The 26,698-nt window shown below is 46.5% G+C and overlaps 1 protein-coding gene across 1 annotated transcript in view; it reads left to right on the top strand.

The window, feature by feature from the left end:
- Positions 1-26,698, top strand: part of LOC122563846 (cytospin-B-like) — an 81,811-nt gene that overhangs the window by 4,131 nt on the left and 50,982 nt on the right. Inside the window, exon 3 of the mRNA XM_087977114.1 lies at positions 23,180-23,353. Within this exon, the coding sequence (XP_087833240.1) occupies positions 23,204-23,353 (150 nt within the window). The 5' untranslated portion in view covers positions 23,180-23,203. The remainder of the gene's footprint in view (positions 1-23,179; positions 23,354-26,698) is intronic.

Raw genomic sequence — 26,698 nt, 5'->3', positions numbered from 1 at the left:
AGCTCTTATTTTTAAGCTGTGTTCCCTCAGTCACCTCCTAGGGATAGACATAGATCATTAAGCCTCTCAAATCTCTCCCACACAAGCATGGAATTTCTATTCGATCAAATATCTATCAAACTCAGCCTTCGCTGCTCTGTGGAGAAGATATTTCCAAATACTTCCTTATCTCCACCTGAAAAGAAGGGCGCACATGTTTAAATGGTGTCCCCCAGTTGTCCACATGTGGGGAATATCCTTTCAGCACCCACCTTGTTAAGACCTCTCGGGGTTGATTACATCTCAAGAAGATCACGTCTCATTCTGTAAACTCCATTGAGTACAGGCACAAACTGCTCAACATTTCTACATTGGATAAACCCTTCATCTGTGTTTCTTATTACACTGCTTGGCTGCTGCACTTCCCTTTCACAGTAGTGACCCTATCTTGCATCTCCCTTGGTACCACGAAAGCCAGAGTCATAGTCTCAGGTGCTTCCACTGTGTTAGGAGGAATGCAGTTGCAGTTAGTGTACTGACTGTTATGGACCAGGCCAGACCCCCTCAAAACATTTCAAGAAGGTAGCCCAGACTCTAACTTTGCTGGTTGTTTTAAGCAGGTGTAAGGCGGATATTCCAGGAAGGATGCAGTTGGTTCAACCACTTAGTTTTGTATAAAATAGAATTTATTTACAATACTACAGAATGAAACACAAACAGATGAGAACAGAATACAGAATAACGTAACCTCTCCGAAAACCCAACAGGTCATCCTAACTTAATGAAGTTGTTCCAATACTTGGAATAATCCCCACAAATACCCCTGGGTACAGAAGGTAAAATTAAACACAGGGTCTTACAGGAGAGATGTCAGAGTGAGAGGAGGATCAGCATGGACATGATTCTTTGGGTTCAGCAGCTTTTTCAACTGCCTGACTGCTTTCAGACCAAACCAAACCAGAGAAAAGCTGAACTGCGAGAACTGGCCACCCCCTTTCATTGTACAAGTGTTTTTTAAACTTAAATGCCTGTTGCCTGAGGCAGTATCTATCAGCTATAATCAAATTGGCCCCAAAACTCTTTAAATTTAGACTTTCCGGAATCTGTGTCTTTTATGACCTCTCTGAAAAAAAACCAAGGACACCATAACCTTGTTAAAGGAGCAGGCTTGCCATAGTCATGCACCTCTACCTCCACCTCTGTTTAAATGCCTTCAGATGGCAATCATTAAACACACATCACGTAAAGCATGGTGTCAGAGTAATACAGCTGAAAATGTATGGTAGTCCTTATGGTGTCCCTCACATCCAATTTTATCTACAGCTTGCCTCACACTGTTCTAAAATAACTCACTACTCACTGGATAGCTGCCAAAAAGCTTGCCTTCCCTACACTTGTGCTATCTTTAAAAACCCATTGTGCATCTGGGCAAGCTCCTTCAGTTCGAAGCTGCACTGCGTGCTTTCTGACATTTGACCTGACATGGCAGATGGGGGAAATGAGTGCCCCACTTTACAGGAGTTCCTCCTGGACAGGACATCCTCTTCCCCTAGAACTTTCAGCAGATGTCATGACACCAGATTATGCCACCTGAGGTCAGTGCAGATACTTAAACAGAAAGCTTGACATGATTTTAACAGGCCTCCATCCAGTAAACGGGGCTAGTTTTCAGACAATGGACCTTGGCATGGTAAGTCAAGAGTAGCTTCCAATATTAGTCCAGGGGCTTAGACACAATCAGTGAGTATTGAGACCATCATTGTCTGGATGCTCTTATAAGGGAGAAGCTGAATGTTAGGCTGCCCAAAACCCATCTTGAATCTTTCTGCTCTATGTGAGCTGTTTTCCTCTTGGAATGAGAGAGATAAAAGTGGGTTGCACAGTTGTAACATTAGATCCTGGTGGGGAGGTGTCCTGAGTGGCTGAGAAGGCAGTGCAGAGGGCATGCAGGGTCACTGCTGAAAGGGAGTGGGCAATGAGAGCAAATGGGGAAGATGTTGTAGGCAATACTTACAGTGATAGAGCATGAGCCTTAGTGAGACAGGAGTAATTTTGCTGAGATAGAGTGAGTGTAAGATATCAGAGAAGATGGTGGTATTTACCCTGGTGGAGAGGAGAAGAATATTGACCTTCTTATGTTGCTGGGCATTTCTCTAGATGACTGAGCCTGTACTGACCAGGTGGCAAGCTCAGATCTGGCTGGGTATGGTCTGGTGTCATGACCTCCACTGCTGGTCCTAGGGGAAGAGGATGTCCTGTCTCTGTACTATCCTGACCAGGTTGCAGCAAAATGCTCTAGATGTCACAACTGACCTCGATAGACTTGTTGTCAGATTCTGCAACAAATCCTGCCATAGCTCATATCACTCAGACCCTAGAATATCCAGGCCTGAGAGTTTGCACAACCGAAAGATGATCTCATTAAAAATAGGGCTGGCTAAGGTGCTTCCATGAAAGTATCTCTGCTGAGAGAGGTGAAATGTATTCTCAAGCAGTGTCAACATGTACAGAAGCTCGGAAGTTGTCATCATCAGCTAAAGGATATTCAAGGAGAGGATATGAGGCTTTGCATTACGTCGAGAGACTTTCCAAGGCTGAATGAAAACATTAGATTGTGAAGAAGAGAAAAAACATTTGCAGCAAAGGCCACAGAAAAAGCAAGGGCAAAGAACAGGATGTAAATCCTGTGGAGATCATCACACAAAAGAAACGGGGAAAGCAGGGCTCCATCTGCAAGGAACAGCTGAAGCTGAGAGCCCAATGCAGTGGGGTTGCAAAGACAGAAACATAGCACAGTATAGGCCCTTGGGCCCTTGATGTTGGGCCAATCTTTTCTCCTACTCAAAGATCAAATTAACCGAAAATACCCTACATCTGGAGTTTCAGGTGGTGAACATTTTAAAAAATCACTCAGAAGTAGAGATTTGTATAAATCCAAAGGATCTGAATAAAGCCTTAAATAGATCTCACTATTCATGCCACCGTTGAAGAAGTTTTACCACAAGTTGCCAAGGCAAAGGTTTGGGTTCGGATGTTCAATGAAAACTGCAGTTTTCTAACTACATTTTGGACAGCATTTGGGAGATACCGATGGTTCTGCGCATGTTGATATTTCCACTGCTCCAGAAGAGTATCGCTGTGGAAACCATGAGCCAGTCATTGATCTTCCTGGAGTGAAAACTGTTGTGATAATCTGCAAGTCCATCGATGTGGAGACACAATGGAAGAAACCATTACAGATCATGATCAGAATCTAGAGAGACAGTGACTGCCAGAGAGAGCTCACCAGATGAACAAGAAATAATTGCAGCAGAGGATACTGACTGGTCAACTTCATCACTCATGTCTGTTATAAAGACCACTTTTCGTTACCTTTGTTTAGTCCACAGTCCAAAAATAAAAGAAGGAGACTGTGCAAACAACTTTTAAAACCATGTTTACTGGAGTATACTGTGAGTTGAATACGATATTGCTTCCTCCTGGAACAAGGACAGCTAAGGCAGACACTATGAACACAATGGGTTCTGAACAAAAGGAAAACTGCTTAGCCACAATGTTCTGATTAGCTCCTGAACAGGTGACCATGGCTTGTGAGGGGGCAATGCAGCAAAGGACCACTGAGCCTGCAAAGAGAAGCATCAAGCAGTCTCTCTTTCTCTGGGTTTCTGTCTTGTTTGGAGACATCCATTATTTTCTTCTTAAATACAGAAACTTGATGAATGTTTTCTTTTCAACTAAGATCATCGGTTGGGTCAACTGAAGACTTTGAATGTTTGATTAAATATTTTCCCATTTGTGACAACTCTGGAAATGGAGCTTGATTTCCAGCACACTATCCTCAATAACAACCTCCACCAAACAGAGTCCACCTGTCAACCAATCAACAATCTCCTCCCATGCAGTATAAATGTTGGTGTTTCCCTTACAAATTTTCTGAATGAGTTCATGATGAATAGATTTGACAAATTGTGCCTTTGTTCAGTAATTCAAACATCGAGTAATGACAATACCAGTGCTGGGGCACAACAGCATCAATGACGAAGTCACCTTGCAGTCATGTGCCAGCAAGATAGGACTTCTGTCAGCTCTTATACAGCAAGGACAACCAGCTGTATTTGTATCCAGGACAGGTTAATGCGAACTGAACAGTATTATGCTCAGATTGTGGAAGAGTGCCTGACTATTGTCCTTGTCTGTACTCATTTTAACTAGTATCTGTGTGGGAGAAGCAAAGTAACTGGGGAGTTTGACCACAACAACACTCAGAACAGCTTCTCAAACCCCCTCCACCTGCTGCAATCATCTGCAAAGAATGTTTCTTTGTGCGCTGAGATATCACCTGGACATGGCAAGGAAGACAGATGTACATGCCAACATGCCATCAAGAACAAAGCTCCAAATGAAAGTTATTATGCTGAGGTAGTGTAAACATTTCCAGATTCAATGAGAGGCGACAACTCTACAGGCTCAGGAAATCATCAAGCCAGCAGAGACATTGCATCTGAAAGACAAGAATCTTGTTTAAGTCAAGCAAACTACACAAGATACAACTCTCTAACTGCTGCAGGAAATTGTGATGGAAGTTGGCTGAAAGCATTAAGGATATGTCTGATGATCTAAAAGAGTATTAGGCAGATGGGGGTGAAGTGATAACCCAAGATGAGTCATTATTCCTGACGGGATGCCAAAACAGAAGCTGAATTGCATCTATGCAAGCCATTAAGGAATTGAGTCTAGTCTGAGGAAGGCAAAGAAGTGCTCTACTGGCCAAACATGAGCAATGAATTCAAGGACCATTTTGACCAATGCAGAGGTTGTAATGAATATCAAACTAAACAAGCTAGGGAACTACTGGTGATTAAATACCATGGATGAAGCTTAATGTATACATAGAACCTAGAAAATAGACTTCTTCTCTCATACAAGAACTGTTTATCTCATCATTATCAGACTATTCTGACCATTGGGAGGGAGACCAGCTGACTTCAACAACTACCAGTGAGATTAACTAATACCTGAGAACAACTCTTCAGGATGTGATTGGCAACATTTGCTCTCAATTCGGGGGGAAAATATTCAGCTCTTTCATCAACGATTGGAAAATTCAACATCACATCATCTCTACATTAACCCTAGTCAAATAGAAAGGCTGAAGCAGCTGAGGTAAAAATCACCAAAGGGATCATAAGGAAATTGAACAGATCGGGCATAAACCTGGATGGGCACAGGACGAGAATGGGCTGGCATGATGGTTGCATCGGGAGATGGTAAAGGAATGGGAATAGGTGGTTGGTGGTGTGGTGGCTGGGGCTAAGGAATCATTGAATTCTCCTAGATAGCCTGGTACACCAGGACATTGAAAAACAGGCAGAGTTTTGGGCAAAAGCAGAAATCACTGGAGAGACTCAGCAAGTCTGGCAGCATCTGTGGAGAGAAAAGCGAATAAATGTTTCAAGTCTGGTGCTCCAAGAGGTTAGTCATGGCTCACGTCAACACCCGCAGACCAAATTGCCTTGATCCTTCGCAATACCCTAACAGCACAACAGGTCCACAACACAAGCCATCTTCCTGGCCCTATACTCATCCCTAAAACATCTGGATAACAAGGATACCTATGTCAGGCTCCTACTTATTGACTACAGCTCTGCCTTCAATGCCATAATTCCAAACAAACTCATCTCTAAACTCCAAGACTGAGGTCTCGGCTCCCCCCACTGTAACTGAATTCTTGCCTTCCTGATCCATAGACCATAATCTGTAAGAATAGGCGACACCTCCTCCGCAATAATCCTCTAAAACCAGTTCCCCACAAGACTGCGTACTCAGCCCTCGACTGTACTCTTTACACACTCATGACTGTGTGGCCAAATTCCACCCCAACTACACTTACAGGTTTGCTGATGACACCACCATTGTAGGTTGGATCACAAATGATGATGAGACATAATACAGATAAGAGATTGAGTGCTTAGCAACATGGTGTAAAGCCAACAATCACTCCATCAGTGCCAGCAAAATGAAGGAGCTGGTCATTGACTTCAGGAAGTGGGGTGGAGGGCACACCCCTGTCTGCATCAATGAAGCTGAGGTGGAGATACCTGAGAGCATTGAGTTCATGGCAGTGATGATCACCAACAATCTGTCCTGTCCACTATATCTCCACCTCAGCTTCATTGATGCAGACAGGGATGTGCCCCACTTCCTGAAGTCAATGACCAGCTCCTTCATTTTGCTGGCACTGATGGAGTGATTGTTGGCTTTACACCATGTTGCTAAGCACTCAATCTCTTCTACCTCTTCCCACCCTACCTCCTGCAAAAATGGCATCCCACATTCCCAATTCCTCCGCCGTATCTGCTCCCAGGAGGAGCAGTTCCACCACAGAACACACCAGATGGCCTCCTCCTTTAGAGACCGCAATTTCCCTTCCCACGTGGTTAAAGATGCCCTCCAAAGCATCTCGTCCACATCCCGCACCTCCGCCCTCAGACTTCACCCCTCCAACCGTAACAAGGACAGAATGCCCCTGGTGCTCACCTTCCACCCTACCAACCTTCGCATAAACCAAATCATCCGCCGACATTTCCGCCACCTCCAAACAGACCCCACCACCAGGGATATATTTCCCTCCCCGCCCCTTTCCGCCTTCCGCAAAGACCGTTCCCTCCGTGACTACCTGGTCAGGTCCACGCCCCCCTACAACCCACCCTCCCATCCTGGCACTTTCCCCTGCCACCGCAGGAACTGTAAAACCTGCGCCCACACCTCCTCCCTCACGTCTATCCAAGGCCCTAAAGGAGCCTTCCACATCCATCAAAGTTCTACCTGCACATTCACCAATATCATTTATTGTATCCGTTGCTCCTGATGCGGTCTCCTCTACATTGGGGAGACTGGACGCCTCCGAGCAGAGCGCTTTAGGGAACATCTCCGGGACACCATCACCAATCAACCACACCGCCCCGTGGCCCAACATTTCAGCTCCCCTCCCACTCTGCCGAGGACATGGAGGTCCTGGGCCTCCATCGCTGCCGCTCCCTCACCACCAGACGCCTGGAGGAAGAACGCTTCATCTTCCGCCTCAGAACACTTCACCCCAGGGCATCAATGTGGACTTCAACAGTTTCCTCATTTCCCCTTCCCCCACCTCACACCAGTTCCAAACTTCCAGCTCAGCACTGTCCCCATGACTTGTCCTACCTGCCTATCTTCTGCTCCACCTATCCACTCTACCCTCTTTCCTGACCTATCACCTTCATCCCCTCCCCCACTCACCTATTGTACTCTGTGCTACTTTCTCCCCACCCCCACCCTCCTCTCATTTATCTCTCCACCCTTCAAGCTCTCTGCCTGTATTCCTGATGAAGGACTTTTGCCCGAAACATCGATTTTCCTGCTCCTCGGATGTTGCCTGAACTGCTGTGCTTTTCCAGCACCACTCTAATCTCAAATCTTATCTGTATTATGTCTCATCATCGTTTGTGACAGCCAAGAAACTACAACAATGGCTCTACTTTCTCAGGAGGCTTAGGAAATTCAGCGTGTCCATAACGGCTCTTAGTAATTTTTACGGATGTACCATAGAAAGCATCCAATCTAGATGTATCACATTGTGGTATGACAACTGCTCTTCCAAGAAATTACAGAGAGTCATGAACACAGCCCAGTCCATCACTCAAATCAGCATTCCATTAATTGACTCTATCTATACTAAGGAGAAAGTGAGGACTGCAGATGCTGGAGATCAGAGCTGAAAATGTGTTGCTGGAAAAGCGCAGCAGGTCAGGCAGCATCCAGGGGACAGGAGAATCGACGTTTCGGGCATGAGCCCTTCTTCGAGACACCGAACAATTCTTCCGCCGCCTTCGCCTCCGCGCCTACTTCTTCAACCAGGACTCCCGCCCACCCTCTGATGACCCCTTCTCCCGCCTCCAACACACCCCATCCACCTGCCCTCGATCTCTTCATAGCCAACTGCTGCCGCGACATTAACCGCCTCAACCTCTCCACCCCTCTCACCCACTCCAACCTCTCACCCTCGGAACGCGCAGCCCTCCACTCCCTCCGTTCCAACCCCAACCTCACTATCAAACCGGCAGACAAGGGAGGCGCGGTAGTAGTTTGGCGCACCGATCTTTACACCGCTGAGGCTAAACCCCAGCTCGCGGACACCTCCTCCTACTGCCCCCGTGACCATGACCCCACCCCCCACCACCAAACTATCATCTCCCAGACCATCCATAACCTCATCACCTCGGGGGATCTCCCATCCACCGCCTCCAACCTCATAGTCCCACAACCCCGCACCGCCCGCTTCTACCTCCTGCCCAAAATCCACAAACCTGACTGCCCCGGCCGACCCATTGTCTCAGCCTGCTCCTGCCCCACCGAACTCATCTCCGCATACCTTGACACCGTCCTGTCCCCCTTAGTCCAAGAACTCCCCACCTACGTTCGGGACACCACCCATGCCCTCCACCTGCTCCATGATTTTCACTTCCCCGGTCCCCAACGCCTTATCTTCACCATGGACATCCAGTCCCTGTACACCTCCATCCCCCATCACGAAGGACTTAAAGCCCTCCGCTTCTTCCTTTCCCGCCGTACCAACCAATACCCTTCCACTGACACCCTCCTTCGACTGACTGAACTGGTCCTCACCCTGAACAACTTCTCTTTCCAATCCTCCCACTTCCTCCAAACAAAAGGAGTAGCCATGGGCACCCGCATGGGCCCCAGCTATGCCTGTCTCTTCGTAGGATATGTGGAACAATCCATCTTCCGCAGCTACACTGGCCACACCCCCCACCTTTTCCTCCGCTACATCGATGACTGTATTGGTGCTGCCTCGTGCAACCTCGTGAGGAGGTTGAACAGTTCATCCACTTCACCAACACCTTCCACCCCGACCTCAAATTCACCTGGACAGTCTCAGATTCCTCCCTCCCCTTCCTAGACCTTTCCATTTCTATCTCGGGCGACCGAATCAACATGGACATTTACTATAAACCGACCGACTCCCACAGCTACCTGGACTACACCTCCTCCTACCCTGCCCCCTGTAAAACGCCATCCCATTCTCCCAATTCCTTCGTCTCTGTCGCATCTGCTCCCAGGAGGACCAGTTCCAAAACCGTACAACCCAGATGGCCTCCTTCTTCAAGGACCGCAATTTCACCCCCGACGTGGTCGATGATGCCCTCCACCGCATCTCTTCCACTTCCCACTCCTCTGCCCTAAGCCCCGCCCCTCCAACCGCCACCAGGACAGAACTCCACTGGTCCTCACCTACCACCCCACCAACCTCCATATACATCGTATCATCCGTCGTCATTTCCGCCACCTCCAAACGGACCCCACGACCAGGGATATATTTCCCTCCCCTCCCCTATCAGCGTTCCGAAAAGACCACTCCCTCCGTGACTCCCTCGTCAGGTCCACACCCCCCACCAACCCAACCTCCACTCCCGGCCCCTTCCCCTCCAACCGCAAGAAATGCAAAACTTGCGCCCACACCTCCCCCCTTACTTCCCTCCAAGGCCCCAAGGGATCCTTCCATATCCGCCACAAATTCACCTGCACCTCCACACACATCATTTACTGCATCCGCTGCACCCGATGTGGCCTCCTCTATATTGGGGAGACAGGCCGCCTACTTGCGGAACGTTTCAGAGAATACCTCTGGGACACCCAGACCAACCACCCCGTGGCTCAACACTTCAACTCCCCCTCCCACTCCACCAAGGACATGCAGGTCCTTGGACTCCTCCATCGCCAGACCATAGCAACACGACGGCTGGAGGAAGAGAGCCTCATCTTCCACCTAGGAACCCTCCAACCACAAGGGATGAACTCAGATTTCTCCAGTTTCCTAATTTCCCCTCCCCCCACCTTGTCTCAGTCCCAACCCTCGAACTCAGCACCACCTTTCTAACCTGCAATCTTCTTCCCGACCTCTCTGCCCCGCCCCCACTCCGGCCTATCACCCTCACCTTTACCTCCTTCTACCTATCGCATTCCCAACGCCCCTCCCCCAAGTCCCTCCTCCCTACCTTTTATCTTAGCCTGCTTGGCACACTTTCCTCATCCTTGAAGAAGGGCTCATGCCCAAAACATCGATTCTCCTGTTCCCTGGATGCTGCCCAACCTGCTGCGCTTTTCCAGCAACACATTTTCAATTCTATCTATACTAAGCACTGACTTAAGAAAGCAACCAACATAACCAGGTTGGGAGGATTTTCGATTATACTCTCTTTCACCCTAATTTTGAGTACACGTTTGAACAGATTCAAGAACAGCTTCTTCCCTGTTGTTATCAGACTTTTGCACAGACCTCTCAACTGTTAATTCTGATCTCTCTCTCTGCACCTTCTCTGCAGCTGTAACATTATATGCTGCACTGTGTTCTGCTACCCTGAGGCACTTTATATGGTATGATCTGCCTGTATCGCATGCAAAACAACACTTTTCACTGTATTTCAGTACATGTGACAACAACAAATCAATCCTTCTTCAGAACTGGGTAGTTGGCTCCCCTGGTCATGTTAGAGTCATAAGGTTGTACAGCACAGAAACAGACCCTTCGGTCCAACTCATCCAACCAGCTATCATAACCTAATCTAGTCCCATTTGCCAGCACCCGGCCCATATCCTTCTAAACCCTTCCAATTCATCTACCCATCCAGATGCCTTTTAAATGTTGTAATTGTACCAGCCTCCACCACTTCCTCTGGCAGCTTGTTCCATACATGCACCATCCTCTGCTTGGAAAGGTTTCCCCTTAGGTCCCTTGTTAAATTTTCCCCTGTCACCCTAAACCTCTGCCCTCTAGTTCTGGACTCTCCCCCCCCCCCACCTAAAACACCTTGTCTATTTACCATATCCATGCCCCTCATGATTTTATAAATCGCCCCTCAGCCTCCAGGGAAAACAGCCCAAGCCTATTCAGCCTCTCCCTATAGCTCAAACCCTCCAACCTTGGCAACTGGCTTATAAATTTTTTCTGAGCCCTTTGAAGTTTCACAACATCCTTCTGATAGGAAAGAGACCAGAATTGCGCACAGTATTCCAAAAGTGGCCTAACCAATGTCCTGTACAGCTGCAACATGACCTCCCAACTCCTGTACTCAATACTCTGACCAATAAAGGAAAGCATACCAAAAGCCTTCTTCACTACCCTATCTACCTGCGACTCCAGTTTTAAGGCACTATGAACCTGCACTCCAAGGTCTCTTTGTTCAGCAGCACTCCCCAGGACCTTCCCATTAAGTGTACAAGTCCTGCCCTGATTTGCCTTTCATCAATATCTTCTTAACTTACATCCATCTTCTTTGCTATTAACCACTCTATAAATCATGATGTCATCTGCAAATTTGCTTAACATTTCTCCGCATTTTCATCTTTATCATTTATGTATATAACTAACAATAAGGGTCCCAGTACTGATCCTTGTAGCACACTGCTGGACACTGGTCTCCAGCCACTCAAACAACCTTCTACCACTACCCTTTGTATCCTATACTCAGCCAGTTTCTGATCCATCTCACCAAGTTTCCTTCAATTCCATATACAGGAACACAATCCTTTATCCAAAATTCTTGGGGCCAGTTGTTTTTTGGAATTCGGAATTTTTCAGATTTTGGAATAAATGACATTTTTACAGTGAAATAAAAAAACATGCTGAACAGCAGACCCACATGTAACTAGTACGAGCGCTGGGACACAACTGATGCCTGCCAATGCTGGGCCACGCCACCACTTCACTTCTGGGTGACATGGGTCAAGAGGGTGTGGAGTTGGGTCACCTGTTCACACACCAAACAACCTTGTTGTACAGAAAAAAGCTTCATGAAAAAAACTTCGGTTTTCAGAGCTTTCAGATAACGGATAAAGGATTTTGTACCTGTACCTTAACCCTCTCAATCAGTCTCCAGTGTGGGACCTTGTCAAAAGTTTTGCTAAAATCCACACAAACTGCATCAACTGAACTTACCATCCAAACACATGATCACTTTTTAAAAAGAAATTCTAACAAATTTGTTAGGTATGAGCTTCCTCTGATAAAGCCATGCCTTTCCAAGTGAGTATTAATTCACTCCATCAAAGTTTTCTTCAATAGTTTCCCTACCACTGACATGAGACTCACCGGTCTGTAATTTCCAGGTTCATCTCTGCCACTGCTCTTAAAAAATGGAACTACATTAGTCATCCTCCATTCTTCTCCTGTGGCCAGAGAGGAATTAAACTTTTGTGTCAGAGCCCCTACAATTTCCTGCCTCACCTCCCACAGTAGCCTGGGATGCATTTCACCCAGGCTAGGTAATTTGCCTGTTTTTAAGCCTGACAGAGCTTCCAGTACCTCCCCACTTCCTATCGCAAACTGTGTAAGCTCCCCATAGTCCCTTTTCCTGAATTCCATACCTACATTCTCCATTTCCAGAATGAAAACCAAAGAGAAATATTCATTCAACACCCTTCACTATCCTGCAGCTTTACACACTGATTGCCCCCTTGGTCCCTAATGGGCCCCACATTTTGCCTCTTCCCTTTAATGTATTAATAAAATATCTTGGGATTCCCGCTAATCCTGTTTGCAAGTCCTTTTTCATGCACCCTTTTTTGCCCTTCTAATTGCTTTCTTGAATTCCCTACTGCACTTCCTATATCTCTCTAAGGCCACAGCTGAATTGTTCCCTTTGGACTTGCTAAAAGTCCTACTCTTCTTTTTACAGTCCTGAATTGTCCTCGACATCCAGGGTTCTCTGAACACATTGCTCCTACATTTCCCTCTAAAGGGAATATGGTGGATCTGTAGACTCCCAGCTCCTTTCGGAATGCCCCCTCATTGCTCCGCTCTAGACCGACCCACAAGGAGCTGTTCCTAACCCACTGTGGCTCGATCCTGTTTTATTCTAATAAAATCTGCCTACCCGAATCCAAAGCTGTCTTTTGCAGGCCAGCTTTTTCCTTCCCCAAAACAAATCTGAACTGTACCATGTCATAGTTCCTCTGCTGCCACATTGGAGACTTGTCTGGCTTCTTTCCCCAGAACCAGAGCCAGCACTGTGCTGTCCCTCGTTGGGCCTTCTACATATACAAAAAACTCCCTTCAAGCAATCTGCCCCTCTAAACTCTTAACACTATGACTATTCCAATTTATGTTGGGAAATGCTGAAATTTCCTAATATAATTACAATTGTTACTCTTACATACTTCTGTGAACTGTCTACATTTTTGCTCCTCTATTTCCCACTGACTCTTTGAGGACCTATAATACACTCCTAGTAAAGTAGCTGCCCCCTTAACATTCCTAAGTTCTACCCACAAAGCCTTGTTTGAGGACCCTTCCAACATATCATCTCTCCTTTTTGCAGTAACTAACTCCTTAATTAATAATGCTACACCGCCACCTTTTTATACTCTCCTTTGACTCACTGAAAGATCCCATAGCCCTGAATGATGATGAAGAACTATGAAGATTTATCCTTCCAGCAGAATCTTTCCTTCTCAGTGGAATGTATCTTTGTTAAAGGGGTTTGATATATCTCCTTTAGCGTCTGTCACTGCTTCTTTACCATCTTACCTTTCAATGTGTGTTTCTAGTGTGCTTTAGCCAAGCCTTGTCCTCATAACATGTTAATGGCCTTTAATCAAGCTTAAAATATACTAGTTTCAGACCCACATTTTCTAACCTCAAACTGAATGTGAAATTCCATCATGTTAGGATCACTCTTCCCGAGAGGATCTTTACTTTGAAAAATTAATTGTCTCATTACACATTGTCATGTATGGAATGAGCTGCCAAAGGAGAGGTAGAGGCTGGTACAATTACGACATTTAAAAGGCATCTGGATGTGTTCATGAATAGGAAGGGATTAGAGGGATATGGGTCAAATGTTGGCAAATGGGACTGAATTAACTTAGGATATCTGGTCAGCATGAACAAGTTGGACTAAGGGTCTGTTTCTGTGTTATACACTCTGAGTGTTGATGGTACCTTCCATTACTTTAGATTAGATTAGATTACTTACAGTGTGGAAACAGGCCCTTCGGCCCAACAAGTCCACACCGACCCTCCGAAGACCAACCCACCCAGACCCATTCCCCTACATTCACCCCTGACTAATGCACCTAACACTAGGACAATTTAGCATGGCCAATTCACCTGACCTGCACATCTTTGGATTGTGGGAGGAAACCGGAGCACCTGGAGGAAACCCACGCAGACACGGGGAGAATGTGCAAACTCCACACAGACAGTTGCTCGAGGTGGGAATTGAACCCGGGTCCCTGGCGCTGTGAGGCAGCAGTGCTAACCACTGAGCCACCGTACCGCCCTTACTGATGATCAAAAGTAAACTGATAAGGCGATAATTGGCAGGGTTGGATTTGTCCTGCTTTTTGTGTACTGGACATGGCCTGGGCAAATTTTCTATAGGGAAAGGTTGAATAGGCTGGGATGGGGGAATCCAGAACTAGAGGGCATAGATTTAACATAACTTCAACATATTGTCTAGCTATCACCATTGTTAACAGCTAACCCGAGAATGCAACTTTAAAAAAAGGGTTTTGTGATTTACACATGAAAGAAGTGAAACTATCACTGTATTCTAACAGATGAAAGGCTTAACAGACAATCAATTCTTCAATGTATAATTTCAGTTACATCACACTGCAAATTTTTGCTATAAATTCTGTGTTACGATCGAGCCCTCCACAATCACCTGATGAAGGAGCATCGCTCCGAAAGCTAGTGTGCTCCGAATTAAACCTGTTGGACTATAACCTGGTGTGTGTGATTTTTAACTTTGTACACCCCAGTCCAACACCGGCATCTCCAAATCATGGTATATATTTAGGGTGAGATGGGAAAGACATAAAAGAGACCTAAGGGGCAACTTTTTCACGCAGAGGGTGGTACGTGTATGGAATGAGCTGCCAGAGGAAGCGGGAGAGGCTGGTACAACTGCAACATTTACGAGGCATTTGGATGGGTATATGAATAGGAAGGGTTTGGAGGGATATGGGCCGGGTGCTGGCAGGTGGGACTAAATTGGGTTGGGAGATCTGGTCAGCAGGGACAAGTTGGACCGAAGGACCTGTTCCATGCTGTACATGTGATTAGATTAGATTACCTACAGTGTGGAAACAGGCCCTTCGGCCCAACAAGTCCATACCGACCCTCTGAAGAGTAACCCACCCAGACCGATTTCCCTCTGACCGATGTACCTAACACTATGGGCAATTCTCTGTGACTCTATGTTTCTCTTGCAGATAGGTGTTGTCACAGTGGTGATGAAATGTCTCCTTCAAACAGGCAGTTGGTAAACAGCTTTGAGTTCCCTCTGGGTATTTGTTTTTAAAGAATCATGAGTGTTTGGGGACAAGGCTCCCACACACCCAGGATAGCTTTGAGTTTTGCTTTCAGTTGGTTGAATGTTTTTGTTGGCTGCTAAAGCTAAAAGCTTGAGTTCTCTCCTGCTAGAGTTACAGCAAGGCTTCCTCTTAAAAATCAAAAAAGGCAGAATGTTTCTTTCTTCTGGGCTGGAGAGAATCAGCAGGTGAGATTAATAACTGTGTATAAAGTTAAAAATCACACAACACCAGGTTATAGTCCAACAGGTTTAATTGGAAGCACACTAGCTTTCGGAGCGACGCTCCTTCACCAGGTGATAATGGAGGACACAATTGTAAGGCACAGAATTTATAGCAAAAATTTACAGTGTGATGTAACTGAAATTATACATTGAAAAATACCTTAATTGTAAATCACAAAACCTGTTTTTAAAAGTTGCATTCTCAGATTAACTGTAACTATTGGTGTTATCTAGATCAGTGGTTAGCACTGCTGCCTCACGGTGCCAGAGACCCGGGTTCAATTCCCACCTCAGGCGACTGACTGTGTGGAGTTTGCACATTCTCCCCGTGTCTGTGTGGGTTTCCTCTGGGTGCTCCGGTTTCCTCCCACAGTCCAAAAATGTGCCGGTTAGGTGAATTGGCCACACTAAATTGCCCGTAGTGTTAGGTGCAGCGGTAAATGTAGGGGAATGGGTCTGGGTGGGTTACGCTTCGGCGGGTCGGTGTGGACTTGTTGGGCCGAAGGGCCTGTTTCCACACTGTAAGTAATCTAATCTAAAGTAATCTAATCTAATCAATGGGGGTGGAAGTGCCACCTGAGGGGTGTTTGCCTTCCTTAGGTGGGCGTTGAAGTCAAAGGGGGCGGCAAGGGGGCACTGAATGACTTTGTAGAGAGCTTACCAATCACTTGGAAGACTGCTGTGTCCTTGAAGGACATTGCTGTGTGCAGATGGATAGTCGCATAACGAGTCTGTTATTTCCCTGCACCCAAGGAGGCGTGCGCTCTGATTGGTTGCTGCGCTAGTATTGATGGTCTTCTCTGTGAATGGCAAACCATTTGAACTCGTTCGCAGTTGGCACTGATTCTACCGCCGAGATCAATATCACCGAACTCATGTCGCTTCTAGGAAGGCGAAACACAGCTTTTGAATTGTTCTACCGGGTGGCAGAATGAATGCGCATTACAGCTAATTAGCCAATCAAATTTTGCCACTTGTCTGAGCGTCTTAAAATTATTGTGATAAGGTAATACCCACGATTCCATCAGGGTATTCGAGCGACAGTGTAAAAATGGCGTCATCGAATAAGAAAAAGTGCAGGCACTATAGCATGGACTAATTGCGATATGGCTTTATTCGATCTCCATCTAATAAGCAGTTACCACTGTGCTTGCTCTGTGAAAAAAGTTTTTCCAACGAGGCCTTGAAGCCTTCCCGTCTTATTAAACATTTGGAAAAGAAACACAGTGACAAAAAGGACAATGATTTGGCATATTTTCAAACATTAAAGAATAAATTCAATCAGCGACCAATGATTTCCACTGCTTTTCAAAGATGGGAGCCACAAATGTGGATGGCCTTGTGGCATCATACAACATAGAACATAGAACATAGAACAATACAGCACAGAACAGGCCCTTCGGCCCACGATGTTGTGCCGAACATTTGTCCTAGCTTAAGCACCTATCCATGTACCTATCCAATTGCTGCTTAAAGGTCACCAAAGATTCTGACTCTACCACTCCCACAGGCAGCGCATTCCATGCCCCCACCACTCTCTGGGTAAAGAACCCATCCCTGACATCTCCCCTATACCTTCCACCCTTCACCTTAAATTTATGTCCCCTTGTAACACTCTGTTGTACCCGGGGAAAAAGTTTCTGACTGTCTATCTATTCCCCGATCATCTTATAAACCTCTATCAAGTCACCCCTCATCCTTCGCCGTTCCAACGAGAAAAGGCCGAGAACTCTCAACCTATCCTCGTACGACTTCCTCTCCATTCCAGGCAACATCCTGGTAAATCTTCTCTGCACCCTCTCCAAAGCTTCCACATCTTTCCTAAAGTGAGGCGACCAGAACTGCACACAGTACTCCAAATGTGGCCTAACCAAAGTCCTGTACAGCTGCAACGTCACTTCACGACTCTTGAATTCAATCCCTCTGCTAATGAACGCTTATACACCATAGGCCTTCTTACAAACTCTATCCACCTGAGTGGCAACCTTCAAAGATCTATGAACATAGACCCCAAGATCCCTCTGTTCCTCCACCTCACTAAGAACCCTACCGTTAACCCTGTATTCCGCATTCTTATTTGTCTTTCCAAAATGGACAACCTCACACTTGGCAGGGTTGAACTCCATCTGCCACTCCTCAGCCCAGCTCTGCATCATATCTAAGTCCCTTTGCAGCCGACAAGAGCCCTCCTCACTATCCACAACTCCACCAATCTTTGTATCATCTGCAAATTTACTGACCCACCCTTCGACTCCCTCATCCAAGTCATTAATAAAAATTACAAACAGCAGAGGATCCAGAAATGATCCCTGCGGAACTCCACTTGTAACTGGGCTCCAGGCTGAATATTTACCATCTATCACCACTCTCTGACTTCGACCGGTTAGCCAGTTTTCTATCCAATTGGCCAAATTTCCCTCTATCCCATGCCTCCTGACTTTCCGCATAAGCCTACCATGGGGAACCTTATCAAATGCCTTACTAAAATCCATGTACACTACATCCACTGCTCTACCCTCATTCACATGCTTGGTCACCTCCTCAAAGAATTCAATAAGACTTGTAAGGCAAGACCTACCCTTCACAAATCTGTGCTGGCTGTGCCTAAACAAGCAGTGTCTTTCCAGATACTAATAAATCCTATCCCTCAGTACCCTTTCCATTACTTTGCCTACCACGAAAGTAAGACTAACTGGCCTGTAATTCCCGGGGTTATCCCTATTCCCTTTTTTGAACAGGGGCACAACATTCGCCACTCTCCAGTCCCCTGGTACCACCCCCGTTGACAGTGAAGACGAAAAGATCTATGCCAACGGTACTGCAATTTCCTCTCTTGCTTCCCACATAATCCTAGGATATATCCCGTCAGGCCCGGGGGACTTGTCTATCTTCAAGTTGTTCAAAATGTCCAACACATCTTCCTTCCTAACATGTATCTCCTCTAGCTTACCAGTCCGTTTCACACTCTCCTCTTCAACAATACGGTCCCTCTCGTTCGTAAATACTGAAGAAAAGTACTCATTCAAGACCTCTCCTATCTCTTCCGACTCAATACACAGTCTCCCACTACTGTCCTTGATCGGACCTACCCTCGTTCTCGTCATTCTCCTGTTTCTCACATACGCATAAAATGCCTTGGGGTTATCCTTGATCCTACCCGCCAAAGATTTTTCATGCCCTCTCTTAGCTCTCCTATTCCCTTTCTTCAGGGCCCTTCTGGCTATCCTGTATCCCTCCACTGCTCTGTCTGAACCCTGTTTCCTCAACCTTATGTAAGCCTCCTTCTTCCTCTTTACCAGACATTCAACCTCCCTCGTCAACCAAGGCTCCCTCACACGACCATTTCTTTCCTGCCTGATAGGTACATACATATCAAGGACACGTCGTATCTGTTCCTTGAAAAGGTTCCACATTTCCACCACATCCTTCCCCGACAGCCTATGCTCCCAACTTATGCTCCTCAGATCCTGTCTTGCAGCATCGTATTTACCCTTCCCCCAATTGTAAAACCTACCCTGTTGCACGCACCTATCTCTCTCCATAACCAAGGTGAAAGTCACAGAATTGTGGTCACCATCACCAAAATGCTCACCCACTAACAAGCCCATCACTTGTCCCGGTTCATTACCGAGTACCAAATCCAAAATGGCCTCCCCTCTGGTCGGACAATCTACATACTGAGTTAGAAAAGCTTCATGGACACACTGCACAAACACCGCCCCATCCAATCTACTTGATCTAAAGGGCTTCCTATCAATATTTGGAAAGTTGAAATCGCCCATGACTACTACCCTGTGGCTTCTGCACCTTTCCAAAATCTGTTTCCCAATCTGTTTCTCCACATCTCTGCTGCTATTGGGGGGCCTATAGTAAACACCCAACAAGGTGACTGCACCTTTCCTATTTCTGACTTCAGCCCATACTACCTCCAAAGGTAGATCCCCCTCGAACTGCCTTTCTGCAGCCATTATACCATTTCTAATTAGCAACGCCACCCCCCCCCTCCTTTTTTACCACCCTCCCTAATCTTACTGAAACATCTGTAACCAGGAACCTCCAACAACCATTCCTGTCCCTCTTCTATCCACGTTTCTGTGATAGCCACAACATCGTAGTCCCAAGTACTGATCCACGCCTTAAGTTCACCCACCTTATTTCTGATACTCCTTGCGTTGAAGTATACGCACTTGAACCCATCTCTGTGTCCGCAAGTATTCCCTGTCAGTGCTACCTTCTTCACAGCCTCCCCACACACTTGGACATCCTGACAAACAGCTAGCTTACTTGCTGGGCTACAAGTCCGTATCCCATCCCCCTGCCAAATTAGTTTAAACCCCTCCCAAAGATAGCTAGCAAACCTACCCCCCAGGATAGAACATAGAACATAGAACATAGAACAATACAGCACAGAACAGGCCCTTCAGCTCACGATGTTGTGCCGAACATTTGTCCTAGCTTAAGCACCTATCCATGTACCTATCCAATTGCTGCTTAAAGGTCACCAAAGATTCTGACTCTACCACTCCCACAGGCAGCGCAATCCATGCCCCCACCACTCTCTGGGTAAAGAACCCACCCCTGACATCTCCCTTATACCTTCCACCCTTCACCTTAAATTTATGTCCCCTTGTAACACTCTGTTATTGGTGCCCTTCTGGTTCAGGTGCAACCCGTCCTGCTTGTACAGGTCCCACCTTCCCCAGAATGCAGTCCAATTATCTAAATATCTGAAGCCCTCCCTCCTACACCATCCTTGCAGCCACGTGTTCAACTGCACTCTCTCCCTATTCCTTGCCTCACTGTCACGTGGCACCGGCAACAACCCAGAGATGACGACTCTGTCTGTCCTAGCTTTCAGCTTCCAGCCTAACTCCCTGAGCTCTTGAATGACCTCCCCACCCCTCTTCCTACCTATGTCGTTGGTGCCAACGTGCACCACGACTTCTGGCTGCACACCCTCCCCCTTAAGGATTCTGAAGACACGGTCCAAGACGTCTCGGACCCTGGCACCCGGGAGGCAACAAACCACCCGAGAGTCTCGCCCATGCCCACAGAATCGCCTGTCCGTCCCTCTAACTAGAGAGTCTCCTATAACTAGCGCTCTCCTCCTCACCCCCTTTCCCTTCTGAGTCTCAGAGCCAGACCTCACGCCACAGACCCGGTCACTGCAGCTTACCCCTGCTAGGCTGCCCCCCCCCCCCACCAGTATCCAAAGCTGTATACCTATTGTTCAGGGGAAAGACTACAGGGGATCCCTGCACTGCCTGCTTCCTCCCTTCCCACCTCTAACTGTTACCCAGCTACCTCTGTTCTCTGGCGTAACTATGTCCCTGTAGCTTCTATCTATCACCTTCTCAGCCTCTCGAATAATTGTCAGTTCATCCAACTCCAGTTCCAGTTCCCTAACTCGTTCTGTGAGGAGCAGAATCTGACTGCATTTCCTGCAGATGAAGTCGGCAGGAGTATCGGTGGTCACCCCTACCTCAAACATCCTGCAGGAGGAACATTCCACTGCCTGCGCTGCCATTACTCTACACTTCGTCACCAAAGCAAGAACACTGAGTAGCTTACCTGTGAACTTTAAAGTTAGGTTAGAGGAGGAGGATGGGAGGGAGGCCCTACTATGTAGGGCCTGGGGTATAGAACACACCCACTCAAATATCAATCACTTACCTTCCCGACCAGCTCTGCGCTCCAACCTCACTTCCGCCCAGCTCGCGCTGCTCTCTAGCGAAGCTAATTATAAAATAAGACCCGCAATCGCATGGATATTGTTCAGCGTGGTGACCTGAGATTGCTTTTAACAAAACTTGAACCAGATGTATATGATTTAGCAAGACAACATGAACCACAAGGATCGCACTGACTATTTTGCTATCACAGACTAAATTTTATACAGAGTGAGCCAAAAGTAGGTGGACAGTGAGAACAGTAATAAATGATAACATTTATTTTTTGTTGTATATAAAACATATTTCACAAAAGTTTTCCATTTTCAGCACTGCAGTGTATTGCAGTTATATGTGCAAAAACAGACTTTGGTGATTTGGGGGCGTTGCATGATTTCATGGATAAGAAGGGGGCATGGAATATGGAAAGGTTGAGAAACACTGAGCTAGACAATATGTTGAAGGTGTTAGCCCCCTGTGTTCTCTGTCTATACCATGATGTTTAGATTGATTCTAATCTAAAAAGTGAGATAACAGAGTTTTACATGAATTCGTGCAGTTTTTGAGCAAAGTACAATGTAACTCAAAAAAAGGTTTTGTGATTTACACATGAAAGAAGTGAAATTATCATGGTATTTGAACAGATGAAAGACTCAACAGACAATCAAGGTATTTTTCAATGTATAGTTTCAGTTACATCACACTGTAAATTTTTGCTATAAATTCTTTGCCTTACAATTGTGTCCTCCGCAACCACCTGGAGAAGGAGCGTCGCTCCGAAAGGTAGTGTGCTTCCAATTAAACCTGTTGGATTATAACCTGGTGTTGTGTGATTTTTAACTTTGTACACCCCAGTCCAACACCAGCATCTCCAAATAATAACTGTGTAACAGTGTTACTGAATTGTCTTTGTTAAGAGTGTGTTTGTGGGATGATGCCTATAATTGAAACAGTTGATGATTAGTGTTTGAATAATACATCATGTATTGTAAGGTTATTACTCCTATTCCAGTTATTCCTTTCATTGTATTTTGACTGTGTTTTAAGAAAAAAGTGCATTTTGGTTAAAGCTTAGTGGTGGACCAATCAAATCATATCTAGAACACAACATCTTACATTCACCTTTTAACAAAAATATAAAATTTAGGGTCGAGGTAATCTCCATAATATGCTTTGGAAGGTCTGGTCTGGTCTGGTCCATAACAAGACTGTCTTTCTAACTGTATGAAAACGCTGAGTGCAAAGACATCAAACTATAACCTTTCACATCCAATTCTATCCTCACTTTACTATGTCTTATTCTCAGAGCAACTTGCCACTCGCCAGATATCCATCAAAACACCAGCATCCCTGACATGCAGCCAATCTTTAAATGCCCAAAATTGAGCCCGATGAGCACTTGCATTCTGAAGCTCACTCAAGAATGGAGTTTGAACTTGTCAGAGAAGGTCAAGATGATGCCACAATTCTCTAATAGGAACCTGAGGAGATCCTGATGGAGGGGGTGGTTCAGAGGAGGAGCATCCTCTTCCTAGACGACTGGTAGATAAAGCCATCTCACCAAACCCAGGCAGAATAGTCTGAGGTCACGCCCATGTCAGTGCAGTCTCCATGATGTGGAGGAAGTGCTAACCTGCTGTAAATAGGTCAATGTTCCCTGCTCTGCAATACTCTTCTTTCTGCTACTTCATACTCACTCTGTCTTTGGTACTGAATCAACATTCATGCTCTGCCAGTCTCACTGCCACATGCTCTCTCCTATTCCAGCCTTGTATTTGAATATCCGAATTTGAATACAAGATGAGAAATTTAAAATCAAGATATAGTCAGACCAGGAGCCAATGTAAGTCTTGGTGTGAGCTCGGGTATAAATCAGAGATCTTGTGGTTTCTCAGTCTGCTCTAACTCATGGGTCTATTGTGTGTTCTATTTCAGTCGAGTGTACTCTGGGGATCAGAAATGAAGGGTGCAGTGAATAAGCCCATAGCTCCAGTGAGCAAGCAGCGCAACCAGAACACGGAGCGGCCACGAGCTTCCAGCCTCACAACACCTGGAACAAAGTCCTCAAGACCCCAGTCCTCATTGCCCACCAACTCCCAGCTCACCAAGGTATGACACAGCTTGCTGCTGTGGGATGGCACTGGCAAAGCTGCAACTGGGAAAAGGGCTTTCTCCCAAAGTCTGACATCCCAACTTCAGTTGTAATACATTCCCATCTCAGCTAGAAGAACCATTCATTCCACCTATTGCCTCCTTTCTCCCCACTGTTGTGCAGTGCAGAAAGGAGAGAGGGCAGCGGGTGCCAGGGAATGATGCAGTGCACCAGACAGAGTAACTGTGAGGTGAAAGTGAGGACTGCAGATTCTGGAGATCAGAGTCGAGAGTGTGATGCTGGAAAAGCACAGCAGGTCTGAGCTGCAGGAGAATCGACATTTCGGGTAAAAGCCCTTCATCAGGAATGAGGCTGTGAGCTGAGGGGGTGGTGAGATAAATAGAAGGGGTCTGGGGTTGAAGCTGGGGCTGGGGCTGGGGGGAAGGTAGCTGAGAGTGCGATAGGTAGATGGAGGTGGGGTAATGGTGATAGCTCAGAGGGGAGGCTGGAGCGGGTAGGTCAGATGGAAGATGGACAGGTAGGACAGGTCATGAGGGCGGTGCCGAGTTGGAAGGTTGGAACTGGGATAAGGTGGGGGGAGGGGAAACGAGGAAACTGGTGAAATCCACATTGATGCCCTGGGGCTGGAGGGTCCCGAGGCAGAAGATGAGGTATTCTTCCTTGAGCTTAAACTGTATAAACCCAGTCCTCAATCAAAAGTCAGAATTGTAATGAAGTGGGCTTCAGTGTTACACAAGGTTTTAACCCATCCAGCAGGGACTAGAAAGGAACGAGGTTAGTTACGAAGAGGTATTATCAATTCTAGAACGATGGGAAAGTAGACAAGTCCCCTGGGCCGGATGGGATTTATCCGAGGATTCTCTGGGACACTAGGGAAGAGATTGTGGATCCTTTGGCTTTGATATTTGAGTCATCATTGTCTACAGGTTTAGTACCTGAGGACTGGAGGATTGCAAATGTTGTGCCCTTGTTCAAGAAGGGCAGTAGAGATGACCCAGGTAATTATAGACCTTAGCCTTACTTATATTGTAGGAAAGGTTTTGGAAAGGATTATAAGAGATAAGATTTATAATCATATTGCAAGCAACAATTTGATTTCAGATAGTCAACATGGTTTCATCAAGAACAGGTCGTGTCTCACAAACCTCATTGAGTTTTTTGAGAAGGTGACCAAGCATGTGGATGAGGGTAGGGCAGTTGACGTGGTGTACATGGACTTCAGTAAAGCCTTTGATAAGGTTCCACATGGTAGGCTGTTGGAGAAAATACAGAGGCATGGGATTGAGGGTGATTTAGCAGTTTGGATTAGAAACTGGCTTTCTGTAAGAAGGCAGAGTGGTGGTTGATGGAAAATATTCAGCCTGGAGTCCGGTTACTAGTGGTGTGCCATAAGGATCTATTTTGGGACCACTGCTGTTTGTCATTTTTATAAATGATGCAGGCATAGGTGGATGAATTAGTAAGTTTGCAGATGACACTAAAGTCGGTGGAGCGGTGGACAGTGTGGAAGAATGTTGCAGGTTGCAGGGGACTTGGTTAAACTGTTGAATTGTGCTGAGAGGTGGCAAATGGAGTTCAATGCAGCTAAATGTGAGGTGATCCACTTTGGGAAGAATAACAGGAAGGCAGAGTACTGGGTCAATGGAAACATTCTTGGTAGTGTGGATGTGCAGAGGGATCTTGGAGTTCAAGTACATAGATCCCTGAAAGTTGCCACCCTGGTGGATAGTGCTGTTAAGAAGGCACACGGTGTGTTAGGTTTTATTGGTAGAGGGATTGAGTTCTGGAGCCGTAATGTCATGCTGCAACCATATAAAACGCTAGTGCAGCTGCACTTGGAATGTTATGTACAGTTCTGGTTGCCCCATTATAGGAAAGATGTGGAAACAATGCAAAGGTGCAGACCCCACCACCAAAGATGTATCTCCCTCCCCATCCCTATCCGCTTTCTGTAAAGATCGTTCCCTCTGCGACTACCTCGCCAGGTCCACGCCCCCCACTAACTCACCCTTTCCTCCCGGCACCTTCCCCTGCCACTGCAAGAATTGCAAAACCTGCGCCCACACCTCCTCCCTCACCTCCATCCAAGGCCCTAAAGGAGCCTTCCACATCCATCAAAGTTTCACCTGCACTTCCACATGTCATTTACTGTATCCATTGCTCCCGATGCGGTCTCCTCTACATTGGGGAGACAGGATGTCTACTCGCACAGCACTTCAGAAGACATCTCTGGGACACCCGCACCAATCAACCCTACCGCCCCGTGCTCGAACACTTCAACTCTGCCTCCCACTCTGCTGAGGACATGCAGGTCCTGGGCCTCCTCCATTGCCACTCCCTAACCACCTGACACTTGGAGTAAGAGCACCTCATCTTCTGCCTCGGGACTCTCCGACCCCGTGGCATCAATGTGGATTTCACCAGTTTCCTCATTTTCCCTCCCCCACCTTATCCTAGATCCAACCTTCCAACTCAGTACCACCCTCATGACCTGTCCTATGTATCCATCTTCCTTCCCACCTCCCCTCTCCTCTGAGCTCCATCCTCCCCTCTGAGCTATCACCTTCACTCCCATCTCTATCTACCTATTGTACTCTCAGCTAACATCCCCCCTGCCCAACCCCCTCTCATGTATCTCACCACCCCCTCAGCTCACAGCCTCATTCCTGATGAAGGGCTTTCACCCGAAATGTCAACTCTCCTGCTCCTCGGATGTTGCCGGACCTGCTGTGCCTTACCAGCACCACACTCCTGAGAGTAACTGTGAGGCAGAGAGAGCTAACAGAGAGAAATGTGGTGTGCCAAAAAATGGGTCTAGGTAACAGAGAGAGACTTTGGGGAGAACCACAACATGCCAAGAAGAGCTATTGTGTGTCAGTAAGCATGTACAGTAATCTGTAATACATGAGGTTTACTGATGGTCACACGTGGGACTGAGTATTCCTTGTCTCTGGCTGTGCTCCGATTCATGTTTCACCCAGAATGTGATGTTAAACATTAATGGGCCTTCCTGTTGCAGATGCTTATTAACAGTTTGCGAGTTTACAGCATTTTCTGTTTATAGTCTGGAAATGAATTTGTGTTTGTGGAAACAGGCGTCTCGATAAACAATGATCTGGCAAATGGTCAAGTCTATTGCTGATGTTTGATACGTGAAACATGAGGTTAGCTGCTCTGCATTCGAGAATATTCAACTGGAATAGAGTGTCGGAGTGTACATGTCTGCAGATCATTCAAATCTAGCTCATGGATAGCAACAGGAATCAAAAGGCAAATGGAATGTTGTCTTTCTCTCAAGGGGTTGGAGTACACTGAGCTGGAAACCTGCTCATTCTCCATGT

The sequence above is a fragment of the Chiloscyllium plagiosum genome, unplaced genomic scaffold (genome assembly GCF_037043375.1).
Source record: "Chiloscyllium plagiosum isolate Xiang-an unplaced genomic scaffold, Cpla_swu_hap1 HiC_scaffold_31, whole genome shotgun sequence".
NCBI classification, from domain to species: domain Eukaryota; kingdom Metazoa; phylum Chordata; class Chondrichthyes; order Orectolobiformes; family Hemiscylliidae; genus Chiloscyllium; species Chiloscyllium plagiosum.
This window is presented reverse-complemented; position numbering and strand designations above follow the sequence as displayed.